At 43.0% G+C, this 27,837-nt stretch overlaps 1 protein-coding gene across 1 annotated transcript in view; it reads left to right on the top strand.

The window, feature by feature from the left end:
* Positions 1 to 5,133: 5,133 nt before the first annotated feature.
* The window catches only part of WDR43 (WD repeat domain 43), a 481,702-nt gene continuing 458,998 nt past the window's right edge, over positions 5,134 to 27,837 (top strand). Inside the window, exon 1 of the mRNA XM_078647513.1 lies at positions 5,134 to 5,407. Coding sequence (XP_078503639.1) covers positions 5,186 to 5,407 — 222 coding nt within the window. The 5' untranslated portion in view covers positions 5,134 to 5,185. The remainder of the gene's footprint in view (positions 5,408 to 27,837) is intronic.

Genomic DNA, 27,837 nt, shown 5'->3' on the forward strand with positions numbered 1-27,837 from the left:
TGAGAGACAGTATAATACCATCGAAAAAGAGGCTTTGGCCTGTGTATGGGCAGTAGAATTTTTTTTTTAATGTTTCGGGGGCGACCTTTTGTTCTTGTTACCGATCACAAGCCTTTTGTTTACAGGAGTGGTAAAGCTTCATCCAGGCTTGTAAGGTTTATTGCTAGATTGCTAGAGTTTAATTTTGAAATTCAACATATTCCTGGAGGCAAAAATTTCACTGCAGACTGCTTATCTAGACTTCCACCTGTGGAGGAATGTGAGAATGAGATCATTAATCAGCATGAATGTGCTTTGGTAGATGCTGTTGATTCGTGTAATTCTGCTATTTCGGAAAAAGAATGTGTAAGAAGTGGGGCCGCCAGTTCTCCGGGGGGTAGCATGGCTCGAGCAGGAAGGCGGCCAGGGGCTTATGTGTAAAGCAGCCACTTAACACACACGTCCAGTAAAACACACAGTGGCGCAATAATGGAGACCACACTAGGTGTTGTATTTGAAAAATCAAGATCTTTTATATAGGCTTTCAATGAGAGCAAGGCATTGGTAATTCATTAGCATTTCAAATAAGCATTTCATTAAGACATTTCATGTATCATGTGCAGATTGCATTTCTTTTGAAGAGTACGCATTTCAGTAAGGCTTTGCATTAAAATTACAGCTAGTTCATCTATGCAATGAAACGTTAACTGACCCCGCCTGTCAACTCAAACTCCTTGACAGGCAAAGGGGTAATGGTATAAACCTGGAGGATCCTACAAGAAGCGACAATTATAATGCATTTAAATAACACATCAAACCTCTCATGGTCGCTTCTCCTAGAAAGGAATAAAACACATCAGCAAGTACTTTTCAGGTTAACAAAGAACTTCAAAGAACATAGCCTTTAGTCGTTTGTGACAAGCCTTTCTTCTTGTGAATGCGGGTCGGCTGCGACCCAGATCAGATCATCAGAATACTAAGGGAGCCCACCTCTGCAAGAAAATTCAGTACAGTGAAGTGAATCTCCCTCGCATTTCCGGCTTGTACATATGGTGCACTAGGAGCAAATCAGGCTTGTAAATACGGTGCACGCTAAACACTTCAGGCTTGTAAATACGATTCATGAAGAGTAATTCAGGCTGGTAATTATGCAGCACGTTGAATAATGCAGGCTGGTAAATTTGTAGGCAAAACGATAAAATGAGGCACATTCGGAACAGGGGGGCCAACAAGACCCAGTCACAGTTAACCCCGGGGAGGGGTGACCTCGGGCCTCTCTTGGCCTACCGCCCTCCTCCCCAGGGGGTTACCTCACTTCTTCGGCCCTCCGGGGCCCTTGCGCAGACTCAGGGGACCGGAGTAGGAGTTCCAGCACGTCCGGGGCCTCACCCGTCCCTGCACGACGCGGGGGCAGTTCAGGAGCCCCGGCGCTGGGGCGAGGCTGAATTAGCTTTTGGGGACAACCGGAGGGGGCTCTCAGGCTCCACGGCCCCCTCCGCGTCGATCTTGGGATTCCCTCGAAGGTAGGCAGGGGCGCGGGGCAGCAGCCAATCGCTGCCCGGCTTAGGCGGGGGCGCGGCCGATGACGCGGTCACGTCTCCCGTCACGTGATGAGGGACCAAGGCGGCTTCAGGGCTAGCGCGGCCTGTCAGTTTCGATGCGACGGCCCTCTCCTGGTATACGGGGGCCACCGAGGGGATCAGGCCAGAGCGGCGCTCCAGCCGGAGGGTACTTCCAGGCCCAGCGCGGCCTATTGAGAATTCCGGCGGCCCTTTCCTGGCATACGGGGGCCGCCGAGAGGGAATACACGCTCCCTCTGAGGAGATTCCTGCGGTGAGTTGGCCGGGCAATAGGTGCTTCAGTGCACAGCGCGGTGACGGCAGGTAGCGCTTGGGAGTGCTTCTCAGCGCTAGGGGCCGGCAGGGCAGGGAGGCAATTTCGATGATCCCTGACAGGGCAGGCAGCCTCAAACACAGCGCTGGGCAGGAGGGCAAATTACAGCGCTCCACAACTTAGTCAGAACTGTGGCAGGATGGGGCAAATTATAGCGCTTATCACACAGTTCAGTCAGGGGAAGACAGATGGGCCCAGCTGAAGGCAGGGGATGCGCAGGGCAGGTCAGTCCAGTACCTTGTCTCATGTAGTAAGTCTCTTGGCACTTGGATGATTCTGCGCCCTTGGTTGCTTGTTGCTTGAAGTTGCAGAAGAGGGGGGGGAATGAGTTGAGGGCCTGAAGAATTTCTCCTCAGTCACTACAGATGGGCCCTGGGGTTCCCTACCACTGGGCCAGATCAGGGGGATAGCTTTGGACACCTCACTGAGCTTAAGAGGCAGCACCTAAATCCTGTCACTCCCAGTAGCATAGGTTCCTCACTAGGCCCACCCGCCTAAAACTCCTGCGTGGGTTCCCCAGGTCAGTGATGCCCCAACTGACTAGAAAGTTTCCCTCCTTTTCCTTATATAGTGTCAGTTGGCAGTTGGCAGGGGCAGTTGGTACCTCCCCTATTCTGGAAGGTTCCAGGAGCTTCCCTCATTCTAACTATGGACAGGGGCTGGGTGGCTGGTGTTGCAACAATGTATGGGGACCCAGCCTGCTCCTGGCAACTAGGGTGCTACACTAAAAAAACCACGCTGCAGTAGCAGGGGCCAGTGGCAGCCATGTTGAAAGTAGAGAGCACCTGCACCCTAACACAGGTTAGCTGTAAAAAGGTGCCCGAAGACCTAAGAACCAACAAAAAATAGGTGGAAAAAATGAGGCTAGGGCGAAAAGTCACGGGGAAAGATCACCCCAAGGCTGACAGGTCTAACAGAATGGAACAACTGAGTTGCAGTTGATACTATTTTGTCCAAGGTCAAGCATTTTGTTACCAAGGGATTGCCGCCTTGTAAAAATGTAGAGATTCCCAACTAATTTAGTATTGAAAATGGCATTTTATTAAGGCAGGATTTGTTTGTGCCACCGGCTGGTGTCAGGAATAAACATATCCAATTAGCTAATTCTGGACATCCTGGAGTATCTGGTATTAAAAAATTGCTCAAAGTTCACTATTGGTGGCCAGGCATGGATGCAAGTGTTGAGAAGTTTGTGGATAATTGCTCTGTATGTGTCAAATCTGATAAACAGTGGAAAGTATCTACTGAGCGTTTATCTGTTCAGGAAGCTCCTGTGGGACCGTGGGAGAAGGTTTCTATTGATTTTTCTGGTCCTTATGAGTGTTTAGGCAGGGAAAAGAGATTTTTAATTGTTGTCATTGACAATTTTTCCAAATGGATGTATTACACGTCTGTGGAACATCCAGTTACTGATGAAGTCATTGTATTTTTGGAGCATATATTCAGAATTGAAGGAGTGCCGGTCACTCTTTTATCTGATAATGTGGTACAATTCATTTCTACTAAGATTAAACTGTTTTTGAAGAAATTTGGTGTGCATTCTGAGAGAGCGCCACTATATTGTCCCCGTGCCAACTGTCAAGTGGAAAGGGCCAACAGGTTTTTAAAAGAAGGGATCCAAGCTGCTTTGGAAAGCAATCTTGATGTTTTTGAATTTTTAAAAGAAAAAGTTTGGAGTTACCACATAACCCCGAATGCATGTACTGGTGTATCTCCATACTTGTTAATGAGAGGTAGACAGGTCAGATCTTTGTTGACACCCCTATTTAAAAAAGAAGCTGGAGGGGAAACTTTTGAAACCTCTATTGCCAAAGCCAGAAGGAATATAACAGATTCTCGCATTTCTGGTAAATCTTATCATGATTTGTATCACAAAACAAAGAGTAAAAGTGTGGAAACTGGCAAATGGGTACGTATTATTAAACCAACATTGAACCGTAAGGGTTCATCTAGATTCACTCTTCCTTTCAAAGTAGAAAGAGTGACTGATACTGCTATTCTATTAAAGAACAAGGGCTGGTGGAGCAAAAGTTCTGTGGTGGTTCTTAAGCCGGGGCAAGAATATTTTTGGGAAAAGATGAAGATGGTGATGTATGGTTTGATGAGAATGGCACTTGTAGTACTCTTCCTCAAAATTACATGGTGAAAGAAGGATTCAACATACCTGGAACTAGTCAGACGGAATCTAATGTGTCTGAATCCAATGTAGAAGAGAGAATGGATTCCTTGATACAGGAAAATTCTGTGTTACAAAAGAGCAATTCTAGGATGCCTAAGAAATTTGATGATTATATTTTAGATGCCTAAGAAATGTTATGATTATATTTTGGAGTAATAGTTTATTTTTGTTTTGTTAAAAGGATAAATGTGGTATTGTGTCTTTTCTTTATCTTTATTATAGAATTTAGAGTTGACTTGGGTCATTAGAATACATTGGTGTAATGTTAGAACTTGTGTTTGTAAGCTTGTTTTTCAATTAGCAGAGAAGCGGTTGGAGATTGATACAGCTGGACGCTTTTTTATCTGCACCAGAGGGTCTTTTATTATAGCACTAAAATAAATACTTATTTTTTATATTTTATATCTCCATCACATCTTTACAAAAGGCACTCTAAAAACATAGAAACTTGACACATACGCGCACAAAACATCTTTTCGACTATCTGACAATCTGAGAATTGATGTCTGTATTTGCTTTGTTGTAATGACAGCACCATTCTGGTCTGCCTGTTATCCCCTACAAAACCCTATGACTGTACCTTAAATACAATACTGTTCCTGCAGGGCATGTTTAATTCCCTACAGGGATGCAAATAACCTTACAGTAGTAAGTAGGAATCAGGGCCATTCTGGAGGAAGGTGTGAACTTCTCACTTGGAAAGGTTTCCAGAGAATCCTCTCAACTAATGCTTAACGCTCAAAATGTTCTCTTGTAATACAATATGATGTCTATGTCTTTACGATGTGCACATACAGACGCTCTTTCAACTACGAGCTTGGACAACAGAGTGGCCCACTTCCCAGGACAGCTGCTACTTTATATTTAAAACGAAAGACCCGCGTCCGAGTATAAAAGATATATTGAAAATGAATCATGATTGCTGTCAAAGAGTTCGTTTCTGTGACGAGGAGAAACTCCCTTGCAAGATGGCCGCTCAGAATGTAGCCTCAGTTCAAACGATAGCTCTTCGTGTTCTGGAGATGGTCCTCTGTCTTTTTCCATGGTTCAGTAGCCTCTCCCATGCGTCCATGCCTCACAGCCTGTTGCGCGCATGCGCACCAAAGAACACGTGGCTGTTCGCGCGAGTTAGCAATGGCGGCTGATAGCAGCGACCCCGTCTCAACTGGGCCCTGCTTCGCCTTCAGCCCAGGCGGCGGGCGGGACCTGCTGGCCCTGTCCTCGCCGGACGGCCGGGTGCGGGTCTGGGAGACGCGCACCGGCGCCCTGCGACAGGAGTATGTGCCCTCCGCTCACCTCAGCGCCGCCTGCACCTGCCTGTGCTGGTCACCCGGGGGCAGGCCGGGGGCCGACAAGGTAAGAGCGGGTTCGGTACTGGGTGCGGAGGCAGCGTTAGCCGCTTGTTGCGTGAATACTTGTAAACGTCCGCCGGATCGGAGTTTGCGGGCAGCGTTAGCGCTCCATGAAGAGTTGTAATACGGGTGTTGACACACGTCAGATTGGTCCCTACCCCACTCCACACGTGCTTCTTTCTGCAACTTTAGGCAGGTTCCTATAAAACCCCGTACCCCGCTGGTGGGCTGTTACTGTGCCTTGAAACGTTTTCAAGACCTGCAGTCTGTCCCCTCCGGTTGTCAACTACCTTCCCAAAACTCAGCCCACCACATGTCAAGCACGTGTAGTACGCTTGTGAAAGCACTTTATGCTTGTGGAACGCGTCACTTTGAATAAATACTTCTCCATTCTACTTTCTGCCCCGTGTCAGCATGTCATTCAGTAGGTAGCTCTCGAGCTCTATAATCTGTGAAGCGCAAGCTTGTTTATTTTATCAAGTCCAGTTTTTATATTCTGGATTGTAAGTTTCCTGTCATATTTACCCTCTTGTTAAACCAAAACGAGTAGCCCCATAATGTAATTAAAAAATCTGGACCGGATGAGCTATTCATGAACGGATTTAAGAAACGTGAGTACTGAAGTTGTACCTGGCGGCCACTCGGTACCCTTAATCTGCTGCTACGTTTCACTGCCCATAGTCCTATTTAATATATTTTAAAAGATAGTGCCTTAAAGAAACTATCTATTGTCACACCAAAACTATTACTGGCAACGGTATTGTCCATCCTCATTAAGACGAGTCTCTAGTCATGACTAACTGTACACTCGCTTGTTAAAAGCGATTGCATTGCTCCGTTTTGCAGTGCTCTAAAGATTCCCTTTATTTGTCCATATGCTGCCGTAAAACGGGGACCCGCTGTGCGAGTTCTGACAGCTGCTCTGACCCCTAGCAAAAGTATAGGATACTATCTCCAGAAAGAAACGTAGAACCTCCCATTGGGAGTTTGCTGTCTAATCGTACGAGAAGAGCTTCTGCTTTATCGTCAGTTTTGGATTTCTTGTATGGAGTTGCCATTGTACACTACTAAGGCAAGATAAAAACCTTTTCCATCGATGTCCCTCCCTATGATGCCTAGGTCTTTTATATTGTCCCCCTTAGTTCATCGAAGCACTTAAAGGATGTTGGCAAAGACCTATACATATTGTCAAGTTTGTTCCCCGCTTGCATATTCAGCTACAGTACACAGCTGATCACATCTGCAGACAGCCTTGACAAGAATATATCTGCAGAAATGATAACCTAATGCTGAACCAGCGTAAGTGACCTAAATAGTTTAAGGTTTAACCTTCAAATAGCTTCTTAAGCATCTCACACAAGAATATTAAAGCATGTAGTGCAAGACTACACTTTGGTTAGAAGTTCAAATCCAAAGAGGATGGCTTATAACAAACATCAGATGCAAGGTTACAGATTCCTACCATCATTAAAGGCAGAAGGATAGTTTTATTGACTTTAACAGCATCTAAAGATTTTAAACAAGAGTAAAAGGAATCTTAAAGTCCTCTCACGTTTAGTCCATGAGCATAGGGAAAAAGAGAAAAAATCATTTAGTTCAGCAATGAAGGATTACTGGCCAACTGCATAAAAGCAGCTGCATCAGTAAAAAGGCAGTCCAATATAGAGATTTAAAGGATGCTTACAAAATCATAGGAAAATAGTTCAGTTACCTCTCAAAGGAAGAGAAAGGTAAAACCAATTCAATGCATCAAAAGGAAAAGGGTATGGCATTAAGTGGATGTGTGTCCATACAAAGAAAAATAGCATTGCGCTATTGCCCCTCCTTTGGGGTTTCATCTTATTAGTCCTTATGACACCTTAAAGATGTGGTGTCACTCCACCAGTCAGTCCATCGTATGATTAGTCTACGTATGTAGCCACCGAATACATTTTAGTTACTCCTCCATTCTTTCCCAAGCACTTCATGTGAACGACTTGGCTTTCCGGGCCTCGCATGTTTGTCAACAGTAAGAAACATACAATGTAACAGACTATGGCATCAGGTTAGTTAATTTTCCCACGAGCCATCTCACAGTGAACTTCAAAAGAATGAACTTTGTATGTAAGGAAATATGCACAGAACAAATAATGCAGCATTTGTACAAATGCCTATGAATCATTATGCTTGCTACAGGAAAACTTGCAGCTCAAGAAAGAATGTTTGAAGCTTAAAATTCATACATCTGCTGTAAATTAGTAAAATTTAATTAGAATCAAATATAATGCATCAAATTTCATAAAAGAAAAAATGTTTCACATGTGTATTACATGAAATTGACCAACGTTAGCAATGGCCTACTGCCACTTTTTTCAGTATCTGTATATGGAAATTATTCTTAAAACCATTTTACTAAAATCATTTTCAATTGATATAATGGGGCATCTGTCACATCCTGTAAATTTCAATTTCCTAACTACTTTTATCGCATAATTGCACCCCAATCTATGTATAATGCATTTGCAGTGAGGCAATAGAATTGTTAGGCCTTACCTTTAAATTCATTACTTTTTATCAGCGTGTGAATAGGAAAACACCATTTCATGGTGTTATTTTGTGAAAATCTATTAACAAGCTTTATAACTATTTAGAAATGTGTTCTCAGTTTCTAACCCTTTCAAGCATGCTTTTACGGTGCTATTTATTCTGGACTCTGTTTCTGTATTACTTCGTTCATTTTGTGAAATTTGCACATTCACGTTTTTGTGCCTAAACCGGTAAAAATGTTATGTAAAGTTTTGTTGTTGAATTTTAGCAGTTGCAGTACTTACACAGAGATCAGCTCTCTAAGCCCCAAGAACATGTGTTTAAATGTTCTCGGGTTGCACCAATGGAAGCTGTTCTTTTTGGCAAAATAGTTACTGTTAAAGCTTTTGTTAAGGAATCATACCCAGTACCACACTTGACAAATGTATTGCTGTTTTTTAACCTCGTTGTTACGTTGTTGTGTCCATTTTACCAGGATAGCTTTTCTCCAGGTACTAGATTTTGTAGCTGCAAATATTTAAACTTTACCCTTCTAATTTTTCTTTTTTAATAATTGTCTTACTGGTTGTTTCCATCGCAGTCGTCTTTATTTCAAGTGTTTTACTTTGTATTTTTCTGAAGGATTGATTAGTGTCGAACAGAGTTGCTTTACATTGACTGCTTCGTTTGGTACATACAACTTTTTTTTATAGATCTACTTACATTTACTGGTCAACTTTTAATGCTCTATGTGCATGAAGATGGCTTGAGGTTGTATTATTAAATGAGGAGTAGATGGTGAAGAAGAGGCATACAATACATAAGCAATTGTTCAGAAATTGTTACTGATGCACTTTTGTATTTTCTGCATGATCCTTGAATTGGAGGTGTGCTTTTGTGGCCTATATAAAGTTGCTTGGAGGTGGAGTCATGTCTTGGGTCATTGGAAAAGATGTTCTAATGAAAAGGTGCAAGAGTGTCACTTGAATATTACAGCTATGTCTGCAGTGCTGAGATGGATTGGAGTTTGCAGTTTCGGGGGATGTTAATGAAGTGTTGACACCAAAATACAGGACTAGTGTACTTTAAGTTTATAGAACCTTGTGGGGGTCACCATTTAGTATGTCTCATATCTGTAGTGGGGACTAGATGGTTGAACTGTGAGAAGCTAAAGCGTGTTTAAATGTAATACTTTTTAAAGTAGTAGTATTGAATCCTTGAAGGAAGCAGTAGTACCGAAGACAACACAGCACTGCATGTTTAAGAATGGTGGAAGTATATCATCAACAGTATGCTCTCACATATGGTGGGTTGCATTGTTCTAATATCATGGTCCAAAGAAGAGGGTAATTAGAATACCTCAATGGAAGAAAACGAAATGTATAGCCAGGTTGCAAGTAACATGCACAATGAATAGCATAATGGGCTTGTGGAATATTGACATAAATCTGGATAACTTTCATACCTGGAATTTGCATAATTTGATCCAGGGAGTTTCGTTATTGTTTATTAAGTTTTAATATTCATCAAAAGGAGAGGTAGGTATACTCTTAGTCCCCAGCAATAATGTTTCAAACAAGAAGAGTGTAATTGCTATAATTATAACAACCACGAGAGAAAGGAATACAGGGATACAAAACCAATTAGGTTTGTATAGAAGGCCCTCACTCACCAACCTGGTTGGTGACATGCTTCATCATCGGGCCCTTATTAAGTTTTAACCCAGATTAAGTAGACTATCTACCAGTGTAAGATACGTTTCCATTATTATACAAATACAGCATGCAGAACGTTAGCAAGTCCTTGTATGTTATGGTGCATTGTATTGCCCCATTCAACGGAAAAGAAGTCATAGTAATATGAGAATGACAGTATGTGTCTGATAAAGCATTAATTAACGAGCTAGATACTCATGACGGACCAATTGTAGGACTTGCAGCATGCATTGTAACAATTGATTCCGACAGGGTTGTCATCTCATCGTGTGCCCAGTGTGAAATGTCATATCAGGTCTCCGCATCCACGTTGCGTTCCCCAAACGCTGTGTCCGGGGGACACGGGTCCCTATGTTCTTCATTTTGAAAATCATGAGGTCATGGTATTCTAGTTGGCAGTGATGGGGTATTTATGCAGCCTTAAAGTATCCTCCCTGTGCAGCGCTCTCAGCCTGGACCCATACCAGGAGTGACTGCCTCCTGGCCACTAGCTGCGGGGGCTCTGGTGATTTCCAACGGTGCGTGATAAGGCCTTGAACTGTCAGCATGCAGAAATCAAGGAAGTGGTAGGTGACCCTGTGCCTCATCTTGTGAGATTCATAGTTAGAGCCTTAATTGGTGTCTTGCTAGTGTGGAAAGGAAAATGATGTGCAAGTGGTATCAGTCAGAGGTGATGTGTGGCAATACCAGTGGGGAGCACTGTTTTTCTAATGAACTAAGACTGACCAGTTATTGTGGGTATTTGGTTAAAAGAATAGTCGTAAGGGAGAGATTAGTATTGGAATAGTTTTGAAAGCCATGGACGAATGTTTTGGTAAGGTTTAACAATAGACTGTGTGGTCTTCTCATTCATAGGATATTGAGGCAATCGCTGGGGTGACCAGGATGACATGTAAGTCTAACATATTTACATTTTATGTTATAATTTGAGTCTCATCAGCAACAAGGTGATAAATGGGGGGAATTTGTTTTTTTGATACAGCTATGTAGAGCAAGCTCAAGGCTAGTTAGAAGGTCCTCGTTTGAAGTGATGTGTGCAGATTTGGGTAGCACAGGATGTTTAACGAGGACAATTGAGAGGTTATTAGAAGTTCCTGCAAGAGCAGTGATGCTAGACTTGACCCAGTGGTCATGAGTATGTTGGCATCACCCATTGAAAGGCCGCTGCGTTGAAGATGAATGGAAGTCTTTTTTTTGGTATATTCTTGTTATCAAATATATATGTACATTGGCGTAACCCCGGCATGAAAGCATCTTTACACTGTACAGCACAGTTTCACTGGAGTGTAAGAAACAATTCACGAATATATACCTTGTATATGGATAGTAGGACTAGTTTGAACGTGGGGCCAATCATAGCGTTCCTGAAAACTCACGTAATCCTTGAAGAGGTGTGTTTTTTAGTTTCTTTGTAAATGTCGGAGTAGATTGGCTTATTTGAAGTGAGAGGTTTGGTGAAAGTTGTCCTTTAACAATTTGTTATATATAGGGCCACCTACAGATACTGTTGTTGTCGATATAATAGAGAAAATACCATGGAGCTATTTGGGGGTCAAGGATATGAGCTTGGAGCAGCCAGTGTAGAATGTTGTGGTGAGAATAGTTTGAATAAATCATAGGTGTGTTAAGTACAAATACATGTAGGCAAGACGTGTATGTACTAGTTTGTCTGCAGCTCATAGTAGTCCTTCCAGCTTCTCCGCGCCGGCCGCTACAAGTGACCAGTACATTCCTATTACCATAATAATAATTCTAACATAGAACTCCTCCCAGTTGCTAGGCAATGCTTCAAGTAGCAACACAAGACATCCCCATTTTTTTTTACTCACAAGAAAACATCAGTTTTGCTTTTATTTTTTTTATACAAAAAAGCAAAAGAAATTACACAACCTGTTGCATGCTCCACTGAGAAATTCAAGGCAACGCATTCCACCACGGTTGACTCTGCTTGAGCGACTGACCAAGACCCCGAAGCCCACTATTCCCCTGGCTGAAATACAGGCATAGGTTTTCATCCCAATGGAATTAACATATCTCTTTTGTTTAAAGGTGGTGATGGCTATGTGAATATTACAGGCAGATGTTCAGTCCATAAGCAGTCTGCAAAGTGTCGATTTACCCACTCTCCAAGGATGCACTTGCTCAAGGGATTGCTATAAAATCTCTTAACATAAATCTGTTCGTTTAGTGGTCTTAACCTAACTTCCTCAATGAAACCAGCTAGAATATCCTGGATCCCTGGAATAAGATCCATGTTGCTAGGTTCTTTCTAAGAATTCCAAGAAAGCTCTGACGAAGCAACAGCTGAATCGACATTGAAAAAGCTGATAGTCATATTATTCTCATTAATATTGTACCATCCGATCATTTAGGACACTGAAATAAACTTGAACCATTGGAAAGCCTGATTTGCCAAATACAGATAAGCATTTGCCAGATGCATTAAAGTGGTGACATCCCCCTTCTTATAATAAAATAATAAGGAACATAAAACAAAAATGGAACGAAGAAAGAAACTACATTCATTACAGGATAATTTAAAAGTTCACGAATAATTACCTTACATTGTCATTCAGGTATCCGAGCCTTGACTCCCTCAAGTACTTAATCCTCTAACTATTTTGGAGGTCTTTTAGATCTTTCAAGTTTATGCTCATCATAAACAATAACCTCAGATGTAGAAGGATTAGTCTCATTCCGACCCACATCTCTATTTGACTGAGTAATTGCACATTTCGCACTCACAGAACTCTCTAGTCCATTCGACAGGAAGTTACACCTTCATCTCCACAACTTCATCACAAGGAGTATTCACAATAACACCAGCCATACCTACACTCCTACAATCAAAGTCCTCATCCAGCCAATGAAAATTGCCAGGAATTTTGGATTGTGAAACATCACCTCCAAACAGCAAGGAAGTTAAAGCAACACTATGCATATTCCACACCTTTCCACTCCTAACTCTCACAGCATTATTGAGCACTTCCACCACTTCCTCTGGCTCAAACAATTGACTTTCACCTTTTTTTGCCTTACAAGGTTTCTTAATATGGACCCAATCACCAATATCAACAGTTGCAAGCTTGGCTCCGCGTTTATTATCCCACTATGCCTTAACCTTCGCATGACGTTCCACCAATCTGTTACAAACCAAGGAAGCAGACCAATGGCAACACATTAGAATCATAACACCAAATTGGATTGTACTTGGATCTCGGTTTCTGTTCTCTCATCATTACAAAAAGCGAAAGACCAGTTAACTAATTTCTAGTCACTCTGTATGCCCACACAGCCTTGAATAATTGAGTCTCCCAATCATATCTAGCATTACACGCCGACTGAAGAACGCCTTTTATCACACAATTGAACCTTTCTACGGCGCCATCCCGCTAGGATTGTATAATAAAGTGTTTTTTTATGGAAAACACCAACTTTCTCAAAATAATTCTTGGCAGCATTAGATAAAAACTGAAGTTATCGCTTAAAAACGTCCTAGGTAACCCTTCAGATACAAATGTTTTATCCAAAATCGTTAAAATCACAAGTGTTGATTGCTTCAACAACTGTCCATTTTGACTAAAGATTAAGTAAAACAATAACATACTTTTATTCATTTCCCACAGGTCCAAATAAGTCAATAGCTATAGGGTCCCAAGGACACTGAGGTGGTACACATTCCGACATAATAGGACGTAAGATTTGCAAGGTTTTGTCAGCTGTAGAACAATGAATACAATTCCTCACATATCTCTCCACATTCAATTTTATCGAATCTTTATTCGACAATTAAGTCATAAAAACATTTCATAAAACATTCAATATTTACAAGTAAAAGGGGTAAGATAAATACCAAAGTACATTTATATACATATGTTAAAAATATGATTAAACTTCCACAAGACAACTGCCGAATATTATCATTACATAAACACAAATCTATAATTTTAAAATCGAACAATTTCTCCTTTGTTATTCGATAATCCATTCAGTTTAAGCTAATCGAGGGCGGTAAAGAAAGGGCATCATTACCTATGCAGAACTACTGCTTGGAGCGAATAACCCAAGCCCATTTCAAGAACTTGGCTATAGCAATAGGGGGACTTGGGTCTGTGGCTAAGATTCTCAGTGCCTCCCTATATCTGCGTGTTCCAATTAATCGGCATATAGGTTTCACCCACTTTTTTCGAGGTGCAGCATAACTGGGACAAAAAACAAGATATGGCTTTCAGATTCTTGCTGGTCCCTGCACCACGGGCATTTATTGTCATCAGTTATTCCTGCCCATTGTTCTGTAAACACCTTTATCGGGAGAGTACCTAACCTGAATTGAAAATAAACCTTACAATCAATCCGGTTCTCAATAGCATCCCAGTATGGTTCCATCATTGGTCGAGCTTTGAATTCAAGAAATCTACCTGGAAGTTGAGAGGAGAGGCCTTTTGTGAATGTTGTTGTTGTAATAGTCATCTCCCAGTAGCTGGCTTTCAAAAGCTTCTTAGAAGGAAATACTGCATTTGCGGGATCATCCCACAGTTCTCTCATTCCCAATCTTACTAACGGATTTAATTTCCTTCAGCCAAATTATTTTTTTGAAGGAGTCTATTTCAATAATATCTCTTAGACCCTGAGCGTAATGCAAAAGTTCCTCAGTGGTGCATATTCTGCGCCAATACAATAATGGACGCAGAGTAGCTAGGTCTTTAACTACTTTCCTCCCAAGATCCCACATCAGTGGTACTAATGGAGTACTTTGCGGGACAGCTATGGCTTTTCTCAGGAACTCATTTTCTGCCAATGTCAGGCTTTTTAACTTTTCAAATCACCATAGTTCGGAACCATAAAGGACCGAGCTTAATACCTTCGTACCATATATCTCGAGAAATGGACTTAAAGGTTTCGTAATTGAGTTCTTGAACTTTTTCAGGAGGAGACCTGACTGCTGCTGGTGCTTTAGTACAGCCAGATCAAGTTGGCTGTTCCAGCGCATGTCCCTCTGCAGGGTCACCCCCAAATAAGTAAAGGCATCAACCTGCTCTAGTGGGCAATTATCCATATATATGCGTCCTCTGTATGGTTTAAAGGTCTTGGAGGGTTTACGATAATTGAATTCCATAAACTTTGTTTTTGCAGTGTTTATTTCCAGTCCGTGCAAACGACAAAATTCTCCAAACCGACGGAGTGCCCGCTGAAGGCCACTCGGTGTCTTGGAGACTTATCAAGGTGTCATCCGCAAACATGAGGATTGGGACACGGTTACACGCCATCACAGGGGCATCGGTTGGTTCCAAGGAGAGGTAGTCCGCCACCTAGTTCACGAAGAGTGAGAACAGGGTGGGTGCCATGACACATTCCTGCCGCACTCCTCGCTCAACCGGGAAGGTTTCCGTCACCTCTCCTCTTAGCCCCCACCGGACCCGGGCGAAGTTGTCCTCGTGCAAACGCACAACCAGAGTCAACAATTCCGGGGCCATCCCCAATCCCTCCAGGACTCGCTACAGTTTTTGTCGCGGCACCAGGTCGAAGGCCGCCCACAAGTCCACGAACACTGCGTACAATGTCCCTTTCCCCAAGACCACCGTCCTCCAATAGAGGATAACAAACCGAAATACCTGGTCAATCGTACTCGTCTTGGGGCGAAAACCGGCCTGGAGTGGGCTCAAGATGTTGTTGTCCTCCATCCAGGCCTGAATTTTCCCCAAGACAAGACGGCCCATAATCTTCTGAATAGAGTCTATAAGGCTGATAGGCCTATAATTGCCTGCTTGAGCCTTGTCCCCTTTCTTATACACGGGCACAATTTCTGCTCCCTTCCAGGAGTGGGGGACAGCCATCCCTTGGGCTATAGCATTTACTAAATAGGAAATGTATTTCCGCCAACGTTGCCTATCGTTTAAGAACACTTCGGCAGGAATGCAGTCCATCCCCGGGGCTCGTCCCTCACTTAGAGTCTAATGCCCTATCTACATCCCCTAGACTAAAAGCATCATCTTTATAAACAAGCATTTACAATGCAATAGGTCTCGCAGCATTTAAGTTTGTTATTGGCATTGTGTATGACAATGCGTTGCATAAAATTTTTAGCAAACTTTGAATTGGTGAGCAGTGAGTGTGTGCAAGAGTATGCTCCGTGAAAGGAACGAAGTAGAGACAAATTATGTTTTTGATTACAGTTTTAAAGTAAATCCAGTAGGTAATCGTAACAAAGCCAGGACAGTCCATCCAATTGTAGTAACTGTAACTAAGCTTAAAATCATAGTAGTATGAAGGAAGTCCTTTTAAAATGCAGAATTGTAATCCAATTAAAACCCAGTTAGTCAATAGCTGAATAATCACGTGGATTCTGCTCCAGACAAAGCGTTGCCAATTTGTTAAGTACAAATACATGTAGGCAAGAAGTGTATGTACTAGTTTGTCTGGAGCTCTTAGTAGTCCTTCCAGCTTCTCTGCACCGGCCGCTTCAAGTGACCAGTACATTCCTATTACCATAATAACAATTCTAACCTAGAACTCCCAGTTGCTAGGCAATGCTTTAAGTAGCAACAGACCAATGTGGTAGTGTAAAAGGGCTTGGCATTGTGATTTGAGAGGTGCAGTATTTTAGAGACCAAGGACAGGCTGGGCTCCTTTGAGCATAGGTTAAGGGCTGGAGTAAATGTAGTGTAAGGGTAGCATGATATGGGACATCCTGACCGGTTGGGTCTTTCCATGGTAGAAGGTAACACTAGCTTAAGCTGCGAGAGATGGTTGCCTCATGCATAATGCTTAGTCTTGGGTGTACATTGAGAGGAGATGTATTACATCTGGATTCATGTGGATTTGCAATGCTGAACATTTCTAGAGGTGTGTGTCTAGTCTTCAGTCTATGAACGGCTGATGTGGTCTGGTTTCAGGAGTAGGAATTGAGTGAAGGGAGTACAAACGTGGCAAGCATGTTGAGTGTATTTTTGTTGTTGTCCTCATTTATGCGATCTGGTTGTGAAAAAAGCAACAGGGTCACCTCTTGCTATGCGTCCTTGGGAGAGAGGTAGGAGACCATGGCTTTATGCCAACAATTACCATCTTTACATGAGTTTATAGATTGCTGTCCCAGCTCCCTTAAACCTCATGCGGCTCCTGATCGCGTTGGTTTAAATTATTGGACATCCCTTCCTCTCCTACCTAAGTGTCCCACAGACCCCAGTACTTTGTACGCTTACTTTCCCCTCTAAGTCTATCCAAGTTCCTGAATTTGTCTACTGACCTAACCAAATCTTCTACCTTTAGGGGAGAGGGAAGAATCCAATTTATACAGATCTTACATTTAGCAGTTAATATAAGTGTAAACAAGAGGTGTTTCTGGTTCTTTGTTAGAATAGTTCCAAGTTCATTATTATCTAAGATGCCAAACATGACATTTAAAGGTTCTTACCGTAATAGCCGTTTTTAAGCTTCCATCAATACTCTTACCGATTTCACTCCAAAATGTCTAATTGATATGAATGAAACATGGATATCATTGGCATCCCTCGCTCCACATTTTGGACAATTCTTAATAGTCTGGGTATTCATTTTGGGTAGCCTTTTGGGGTGTCCAATAAGATCTGTGCAAAGTAAACAAATGATTTTTCCTAAGAGGTGTAGAAATTATAATGTGCCATAATAAAGTGCAGGATACTTGCCATGCTTGTTGCAGGTCTTAAGCTGGAAGGAACCTTCTTCCACTTAAGATCCGGGGTGTCTATTTCGGCTTCCATCTTTTCCACCAAATGCCAATACCACTTTGAGACTTCTTTCTTCCCGGGGGCCTTATGAAGTTCGTGGTCTAGGAACCCAATGTAATCTGGCCATGACATTTGGCCCTGCTAGTCAACTGATAAAATTTGAATCTAGATATTCCGTCCTTTGTCATCTCCACTAGCTCGTCTCATGATTTTAATTTGCCACGATCCAATAGCTTTCCCCACCTGGTAATTCCTGCCCTTTTCAGGGGCAGTGCTAGAGAGTCTCTCAGACATTCAGGTGTTCAGGAGAATTCCATATTGGAGCTTTGGCACTATAGTATGGATACTGCCAAAGTTTCCTTATATCTGTCCAAAGCTTGAAAGCAGCTCTCGGGATCTTTAACCATATTTAAAAAAAAACAAAAAACTTTTGGTGGGCAAACTCATATAAACTGTGATCGTGTTTAATCACTGCCTTCCAGTAAGAAGAGTAAGACTCGTAGTCTGGAAAAAGATGTCTTAAGCTCTTAAACTGAAAGGCTCTTTAGTAAGATATTAGGTCTGGGCTACCTATTCCTCCTCCCCCCACCCCCGCCCCGATTCTTCTTCTGGCTCAGTTTCCTCCAAGCTATCCTGACACTTTTGGATGCCCAAATGAAAGAATTTATTTCACCCTGAACTTATTTCAGACATCGTAAATCAAACTTCAAAGGAATCGTATTGAAAAACTTACAATTTGGAAGGATTGCCATTTTTAGAACATTGGCCCTCCCCATAAAGGTAAGCGATGGGTAACTCCAGGACTTCAATAATTTCCTCATCTCTTTGAATTTTATTTCTAAATTTGTCTGGGCAATATCATCAAAATGTTTCAAGACTTGGATCCCTAGATATTTAATTTTACTTTTGGAAGCAGTTTGTGGGGTTAAAATATTCCAATGCATTACCTCGGTTTTATGATGGTGAATTTGATCACCAGATATTTCCCCCAAACTTATCAGTATATCGGTTATACTATTCAGCGACTCGTTCAGACTACTGGAATAAATCATCCGCGTATAATGCAACCTTTAAATCCCAGCTATTAAAGCTAAAAGAAATAATCTCATCCGAAGTCCTGATCACATTGGCTAGCGGCTCTATATAGAAGTTAAAAAGGTGTGGAGAAAGGGGACACCCCTGCCTGGGGCCTCTTTTTTTAATTTGAAAACTATTTGAGGTGCTTCCATTAATAAGTATTTTCTCTATTGGTGCTGAATAATTATTAGTTATTAGCTGAGAGAAATTCTGACCTAAGTTATGTATAATGACCTTTTGTAGATATACCCAATTGACGCGGTTGAACGCTTTGGCCGCGTCAAAAGTGAAAATTGCTAGTCGAACCATCTCCTGTGTTGCTATGTCAATGACTCCAAGCAATTGGTGTGTGAGATCGTGTAACTGCCTCCCTTTAATAAATCCCTACTGGTCCTTATGAATAAGCTTGTCAGATAAGGAGCCTGGTCTCTTTGCTAATACCTGAGTGAAGATTTAATAGTCTGCTTTAAGAAGTGAAATTGGTCTATAAGATTCGCAGTAGAGGGGATCTTTTCCAGGTTTTAGAATTAAGCTGATTGTCCCCTCATTACAAAATTTAGGGATTGGAAGGCCATCCGTGTAAATAGCATTAAAAAGGTCTCGGTGTGAGGCAATCTTTCAGGGTTACATAGAGCTCACTAGGTATGGCATCAGGCCCGGCAGCTTTACTTTTTTTTAAGATTGGAGATTACATTCAGAACCTCCTTTAAGGTTATGTCTGCATTCAAACTTTTACATGAGTCTGCATCTAGCCTCATGACAAGTGAATTATCTAAATATGTATCTATTGCTGTAGAAGGTGATAAATCTTCCTCATATAGGGCTGGAATTTTTTTTTCAAAAGCTTCTTGAATGCCTGCCTTATCTTCTACTATGTGTCCTCCATTCTCTTTACGGATGGCCGTTATCTTATTTCTATTTAAGTCTGTTTTAAGCTTCCAGGCTAACAATTTACCACTGTTCTCCCCAAATTCATAGTTTGAGAGAGTACTAGCTTGCCATCTCTTCCTTATTCTTGCCTCTAGATCTAAGACCAGTTCCTGCTTCAGGTTCATTATTTCGCTTTTTAGACTATTCTGGTCCTCTACTCCAATTGAAGTTTCTAGTAATGCTTGCTTCTCTTAATATATCCGCTTCAATTTGTGATATTTTTAGCTTCTTTAATGTATTTTTACCTATTGCTATGCCTGCTAGTGTACCTCGGAGCACAGCTTTATAGGCATCCCAGACTATTGTTTTAGAAACTTCCCTTTCACCATTCTCCTTAAAGTAGTATCCCTTTCACCATTCTCCTTAAAGTAGTATTCCGTTGTAGATCTTAATTCACTAATGATTCTTGATCTGAAAGGATCTATAGTCCATCTTCTTTCACCCTGAACTGCCTCAAGCTTAACTTTTAGATGAACCGGTGAATGATCCGAACGATGTCCAGGCAAATGTTGGACTTTTTTGACATTATTACTTAGAAATTTGTCTATGAAGAAAAAATCTATTCTTGAGGCATGGCCATATTTATTGTTTCTAAAAGTAAATGTATTTATTTGGTCCCCTGTTAAATGCCAAATGTCAATTAACCCTAGATCATCTTTAAGCCTAGCCAAGCATTCTCGCATCCTGGGTAAATGTGGTACTCTAGCAGGGGGGATACCTATCTTTTTTAGGGTCTATTAGAATATTATAGTCTCCTCCTAACATAATTGGTGTACACTGTAATATTAACTGCGAGTATAACGATTGATGAGGCGCGGAATCGTCTACGTTGTGGCCATAGTATATCTCTCCACAGAAAAAGCGGTATCTCTAATTTTTATATTCGCTTTTGGCCACCTTCTTCTTGAATCGCCTAATTGTCCTACCAGCATAAGAAACTATGATTTCCCAATAATTGCTACCCCCTTTACATTACATTTTTGATTTGTGCATACAGATTCACCAATCCAATTCTCGTATTTTATAGCCTTGAGCCATTCTTCTCTTAGGAGATGTTTCTTGTAATATAACATCGCAGTTCTGCATTTTAAGGTATTCGAAAAAATGTTGACGCCTCCCCCTCGTTCTTAGCCAATTCACGTTCCCAGTCATTATACTCAAATCGCCCATTAAGTTTGAGATCCTTTCTGCTGCTTATAATTCCTACCCTGTTTGCTATACAACTTGCATATAGGACAAATATTTTTTTTGCTTTTTCTCCCAAATGCTCCCCACCCAAAACCATAACTAATGTGCCTAAAAAACAAATTAAAAAACTTGTGTTTATGCCCACCTGGAGAACCCTCCCCATTACCATTGAGCAATTCTAGTTGCCCAGTATGAGGACCACAGTCGAATGGGTGATATTTTAAAGCGATGAGGCTCACGATATTACTTACCTTTATTTATCTTTGTGATCTAGCAGTAGCTCAAGTTCTTTCGGGTCTCTATAATTGTAGGTTTTGTTTCGCCACATTATACGTAAGAGGGCTGGAAATCTCATTTGGACAGTGGCTCCTTCCGCCCCAAGGTCCTGCATATATTTTCCTAGTGCCCACTGCCTATCGGCTGTTGCCTTAGAAATGTCTGAGCGGATTTTATAGTTATATCCATCTCTAGTCCGGGATCCAGCATTTAGGGCCTTGCTCAATATTTGTTCTTTTATTAAGTCCTAAAATTGATTATAACTCTACGTGGATTTTTCCTATCTGTTGAGCCGAAATGGGTCTCTATGAACTCTCTGTATATCTTTGGCCAAAATTTTGATATCTATTTCAGGAGTAAAATCTTTTAAGAGTCACTACAAAGGACCTTATATCTTGACCTTCTTTACCTTCAGGAATATTTAGTAGGCGTATATTATTCCTCCTGGAGTTGTTTTCTAAGGTCTCAATTTTGTCCTGGAGTTCTAACTTCCTCCCTGACTTGCTCTATTGCTGTTTCAACCACCGCCACTCTTTCTACCAGAGCATTGAATGTAGTCTCTTGAGACTCGCACGTAGCTTGAATTTTTCCCAGGTTTATTTCGGATTTGGCAAACCCAGAATTCATCTCCTTTAACAACGAGGCCACTAGCACTCCTATATCCCATCCCTTTGTAATAACCGTGTCCAGCACACTGCCTTGCTCCTTGGCAGGCTGTAGGTCATCCTCTGTTTGTGGAGCACCTTCTGAAGTGACCTCGGCGGGGTATTCGGTAGGAAGTTCATCGCCCTCCCCCAACTCGTATGACATGCGGGCTTGGTATTTGTTCGGGGACTCTAGTGCTTTCAGTGATGACGCAGACATTGTATTAGTTAAAAGGTCCCTCTGTACTGGTCTCTCTTGTAGCTTGAAGGAGGAGCGAAGTGAGGGGGTAACTTTTAAGTTTGAACCCTTCTTTAGCTGCTCTTTTTTGCCGTTTTTGCAGCTCTAGCCGATACCACGGCTGCCGTTACGTCTTTAGTTATAGTTTTAGTTTTCAGAGCCCTCTGATTCCTGGTTATATATTTAGGTGAGTCAAGAGTCCTGCTGTGTGCTTAAAATTTCTGTTTGTTCCTGTATTGATTCAGCAATCTTTCCTATCCACGCTGTACACCAAAGTCTATTTTTTTTGTGAACCATCACCTAAGATTTCTAGCATGCTATTAGCTACCGTGGGGTTGTAGTTCTCATTTACACCCACTATGGGAGACACGGGAAGTTGTGGGGTAGGGGGCCCCGCTTCTTACTTCAACCATTTTTCATGTTCGAATTCATACAAGCAGCAAGCTCAACCTCATCTATGTAAGCGAAAAGGCTAAAAAAGTCAGATTGAGCCATGTTATTTACTATGTTAAGCTTGTTGAGTTTTGTTAATCTGTACCATTCCAGCCTGACCACAAGGGGACTCTACTTGTGTTGAAGGGGCACCTGGTGACCTCCATGGTGCAAGTTTATATGAGGGGTTATAAGGAGCCCCTCTGAAATTTTGCTTAACTATGACCCCCTCGAAGATACTGAAAACTTACAGCCACCTCTGCCCAAAAATTCCCCGATTTGTCCTTTGTTTTTGCAGAGCACCCTGTGCTGTAGCTGCTGCAGAGGACCCCCTGCACGGAGCCAGATATAGCACTGAGTGGTTCCTCCTGCCCCAGACCCATCAAGTACCTTGAATAGTGCCCAAGTCCACCGCACCCCACACTCCTTCAGATGAATCCAAGCTGAAAACGAGCCCTGCAGCCTCTTCTGGCCTAGGCCTCGACGCACCACATGCAGCCTCAACTCAGAGTAGCAAGGAATCAGGCGGGGTCACTGCGCGTCTCCACACGTCTCTGCGGCGTCTCTACAGCGTCTCTACAGCCTCACGAAGACTCAGGGCGGCTCGCAGGAGTCACGTTCACCGGTGCTGTCTCCCACCAGATTCCGTGGTTCCGAAAAAAACACGTTTGTCATGGGGGGCCCTAAATCATTCCACCCCACCTCGTTGCTCATTATCCGCTAGCTAATATATTGAAATTAGCCTCTAGTGTCCGTACATAACCCTTGCATCCATTCGACTAACGGAGCTCGCAACAGAGCATTCATCCTGCCGCCATGTTCTCCCCCCATGTTGAGTGGTTTTGATTGAGTAATGCATTTGTTACCATGCTGACATATTTGTGGGAAATGATCCAGAGAAGGAATGTAGTTTTTCATAAATTCCAATGAGAAATAGTAGTTCCATTCGGTTCATTATGTTATCGGACACGAAAATAGTTGATTGGTTGGAATTTTGAGGATGGTAAAGTTTTTGTTTTGTGTCAAACTGTGTTTTGAATTATGAGTAGAGCATGATGACAAATTTAAGTTGTTTGCCTTAGCATCAGTGTTACCAAGGAAAAGGTGATGGGAAAGATTAAGCATACTGGAGCAGTGGTTGTTGACAGATACCCACCTTGTAGGTTGAGATAGCATACCCTAGACTTATGAGATGTTTTAGAAAATACATGATGGTCTCAGGAAATATTGTTTGGTATGCTAAAGGGCGTTAAAAAGATGAGCATTTGAGCTGAAAAGGGCAGGAGAAAGTTTGATAGAAAAATTTGGAGCAGTGACTGTACCCAAAGGATATGGTTCGAGAAAGTTATGTCTGGGTTATCAAAGGATTACACAATAAGTTGGCTTCTGCAGACTGTGTGCTATGTGGGAATGGTGGCAATGGTTAGGCAGCTCTGAGAACTGCTTACTCCTCATTAGTGCTATGGTCCCACCAGCTTTTATCTCAGGCAGTCGGGCATCAGTTGAGCTTTGTAAATTAGTTCTTCACAGTCAACCCTGGATGGGGCTTCATCCAGTTTCAACACATTGAAATGTTGGGACTGAAATTGTGCCAGAGGAAATTTCAGCAATGGTCCAATGTTCTGTCATTTGCAAAGGGTTACACCTCACCTCTCTAGCCATTGCATAAATTATTTACTTTGTGATGTTAATGCAAACATTCAAATTCTGTGGCTTTGTCCAGGTAAGCAAGTAGAATGCCTTATGTTGACTAAAACAGTTAAGAAGACATCACTCCTGCATCTTCTTCTATTGCAAGATCGGTTTCTAAACTAAAAGCTTTCAGAATTCTCAGAGGGTCTAATAAAACTTGTCTTCATTTTAGCACCCCTGAGGACGAGACATAGTTGTACATTGACAATGCTAGCCCGTCTGTGCTTATGAGTGCTTTTGTTGTGGTCAACCTGAAGTGGAAATTGCAATTGACCACGTAGAAGGTGCATTTTAATGTCTTACCATAATTGTTTATTATGTATTGGAATCTTTGAATGTGCAATGCATGACACCCTGGACTGAATTCCATAGGTTTTATTTTAAGAAACAAATGCTGTTTTCTGGGTTTTAGTGGGGAATGTTTTAAAATATACCATTTGTTTAATGACAAACCTGAAACTGCAATAGACAATAAGAGGGGTAGAAAAATTCTTACTGTGTTGTATGCATTTTCATGATACGTGACTTAATAAAATTCCACTTGCCCACCCTACCTGTATGAATCCTGCACTTTATCAAACACCTCCATGTGTTTTAGTTTGGATGCCTGCACCAAAGAACTTGTACCGATCAGCAAAGCAGTAACACCGATTCTCAAACGACTCAGCCACATTCCCAGACACATGGAAACATGCCGCTGTTATGCTCCTACTCAAGAAACCATCCGCTGACCCAGCCACGTTTTCGAACTACAGACCCATCTTTCTCCTACCATACCTGGCAAAGGTCTTAGAGAAAGTAATCAACCAATACCTCCCCTACCACCACCGCAACCACCAGTGCCTCAGCTCCATGCAGTCTGGAATTGGGCCCAACCAGTACTGAAACCGCTCTCATCATCAGAGGGCGTCCTCATGATTCTTGATAGAGGAGACACAGCAGACCTCGTTTTCCTGGGCATCTCCTGCAGCATTTGATACAGACTTGCACCCCATCTGGCTCCTGCACGAGATTGGCATCCAGAAACACGCTGGATCTGCTCCTTAACGGGTAGAACACAACCAATCAGCCTCGTGTCTTCTTACTCCTAGGAAGCCCGCAAACTCATCTGTGGAGTGCCTCAAGGTTCAGCTCTCAGACCCATGTTCTACAACACATATTTGATCCCTCTGGACAATACCATCCAAGCACACTACATTGTCTTCACTTATGTTGACTACGCACAACTCCTACTCTGCCTCTCAGACAAGACCCATAGCACAAGAAGCAAGTGCACTGCCTGCATGACTGACTTCTTTAACTGGATGAAAGACCACTATCTCAAGCTCAACACAGACAAGACAGTAGTAGTTATCTTCAGCATGAACGCCTCACCAAGGGACTCCAACTGGTGGCTGGCCGTACTCCGGCCCGCACCCACGCTAGGAACCTCTGAATGTACTTTGACAGCATACTGGACTTGACCGCACAAGTCAACACACTCACTACATCCGCTTTCACACCCTGAAGATGCTGAGGAAGAGACTCCAATGGCTCCTGAAAAACTGTCACTTGTGCCCTATACTCCAGCCATTTGGATTACATGAACAAACTAACAGCAAACGACAGTTACAGCTAAAGTCCACTACACCAGTGGCTGATTACTTATATTTCACAAGTGAGGTGCTCCTCCAAGGCTCCGCTGCTCAAGAAACCCCACTCAATAAACAAATACTGCAGTAGGGAGAGCACACAAAATGTAGTCGGAAACGTCAGACAAATCACAAATGTAATATCAACACTGCAGTGTCCAAAATCTGTATATATGCATTCTTTTTTTTTTTTTTTTTTTTGAGAACCTTTATTATCACTTCACATAAATACAAGCATGGGCCTACAACCCTTCCGGCCGGCCGCTAGTCAAGTCGGAAGTTCAGCAAAGCAATATAGAAAGATACAGCAACCCATAATTCGGGGTCAGATACGTATCCAGGATATAACTCGTATTCAAGCGTACAGCGTGATCATCAGGATTCAATAGGGTTCATTTTACAATGAAGAAAAATAAAAAATAAAAATTATCAGAATAATTGCCAGACGGTCATACATGGTCCTACAATAGCAACATGAAACAGAAATCTGCAAAGAGTGCGAACACTCTTAAAGACAGAGGGGCAAGGCATACGAGTCAGGATAAATGTAAACAACACATACAGGTCGTGTCAAACAGCACCCCAGCCCCTAAAACAAGACAGACTGTAGGAAACATGAAAAACGATGACACCAAGAAAAAGAAAAGACAAAGCGCCATAGAGACAAAGAAAGAACAAATAAACAACCCCCTTCCCCCTACCCCCCACCCTGCACCCCTGCAGAAGGCTACGGCCTACCCCCCCCCCCAGCAGCGTGCCTATCGCCCTAAAGGAGAAACCAGAAATATAGAATAGAAAAAGGGAAAAAGAAAAAATGTGGAGAAGGGCCCTCGATCAATCCACCCGCCCCCCCCCCCCTCACCCATCGCGTGCAATAAGCATCATAAAAGCAAGGTCAGAATAGCCACAGTAAGCAATAAGTATCAATTCAATCAATAACATCCCCGTTGAGTGTCCCCCGAAACACCGTCAGCCAACAATACGTTCCTTCATGTCCCAGACGGTCTCACCCCTGGTCTTTTCTATCAATAGTACCCACATGCAGCCAGTCATCAAGCGGCATACAGAGCAGTGTGGAGGGTCCAACCGATCCGGTCGGACCGGGCAGCGCCATTACTCCATGGGACTGTAGCCCCCAAAATCCAGCCGAATACGTATAGCGGAAATCCGTCTGTCAGTAGCGATACCGGAAACATCCCCCAGCCCGAAAACAGTCTCACCAGCCAGGAAGAGAGTCACACAATCCAGTAATCGTTGAAACGCCGCCGGGGCAGCCCAAACTATGGATCGATGTTGTTTCTTCAGCCGCCGTACAGATAAGGGCCCCGACGAGTCACTCACACATACACCAGAGCAATCCAAAGCGGTATCACAGACCGGGTCTATCGGCGTCTCCACGAACGTAGGCGCAGCTGGGACATTCATAACTGACGCAGAGGCGGGCACAGCAGCGCTTCCTTGAGATTGAACCATGCCCATGTGGAGCGGCGGGACAACAATGGCGGCCATCCTTCTTCCCAGATCCCAGGCGTCCCGGCTCAGGGTCATATACAGAGTTGTTAACGCAGCCAATATATCTCTGGACGTGGGCTCTTTCTCGTGGCGCCAGACCCTAGGACTCTCCCTCACAACAGATTCTCTGCCCGGATGAGGTGTGCGTAAGAGGATGCAATCCGCCATCTTAGCTGATCCGGCCTCGTCTTTCTCCACCTCACTTCGGGACCGGGCCCCACACCAGGGAGGGACAGGATTCACAGCGGGAATCTCAAAAGTCAAGGCAGGTTTCTCAGCGGAGAGTCACCAAAAGGCTAAAAACTCCGCCGCTCCCTGGGGGCCGCACGCTGACTCCGGGAAAAGTCGTTAGTGTGCCCGGATACAACACTGGAGTGGGGGCCAAGTATCATGCGCTCCCCTCGACCCAGCCGCACCGCACTCCTGACATGGTTCTCCGCAAGTTGGGCGAGGTCGGCACTGTCGCCATCGGCCAGCAGGTCGTCGGTTCCCTCCGGCCGACTCCTCACCATCACCAAAGGCTGCTGTTGTTGTAGTCGCGGCCGGCCACTCTTCACACTCGAGGCCCCGGTCCCAGCTCCGTGAAGGCCGCAAAACATTCGGGGACATTTCAACGGGTCTGCAGCAAGCAGAAGCCTCAGGAGCAAACGGTAAGTGAAGGTAATCTTCGCCTACATAAATATGCCGTTACGGCCCAGGATAGTTGCCAGGATGTATGCGCGGGGTGAGAAGGCTCACGGAGCCGAGCGTTTACGCAGCCATCTCGGTCGCCATCTTGGCTCCTTCCCTATATATGCATTATTAATAAAATTTACTATATTGGTTGCTAAGTTTACACATGAGGTTCATTGCGTACAAGAGGTAGAATACTTAAGAAATGGGAATTTAATA

This window comes from Lissotriton helveticus, chromosome 6 (genome assembly GCF_964261635.1).
Source record: "Lissotriton helveticus chromosome 6, aLisHel1.1, whole genome shotgun sequence".
In the NCBI taxonomy this organism is placed as follows: Eukaryota; Metazoa; Chordata; class Amphibia; order Caudata; family Salamandridae; genus Lissotriton; species Lissotriton helveticus.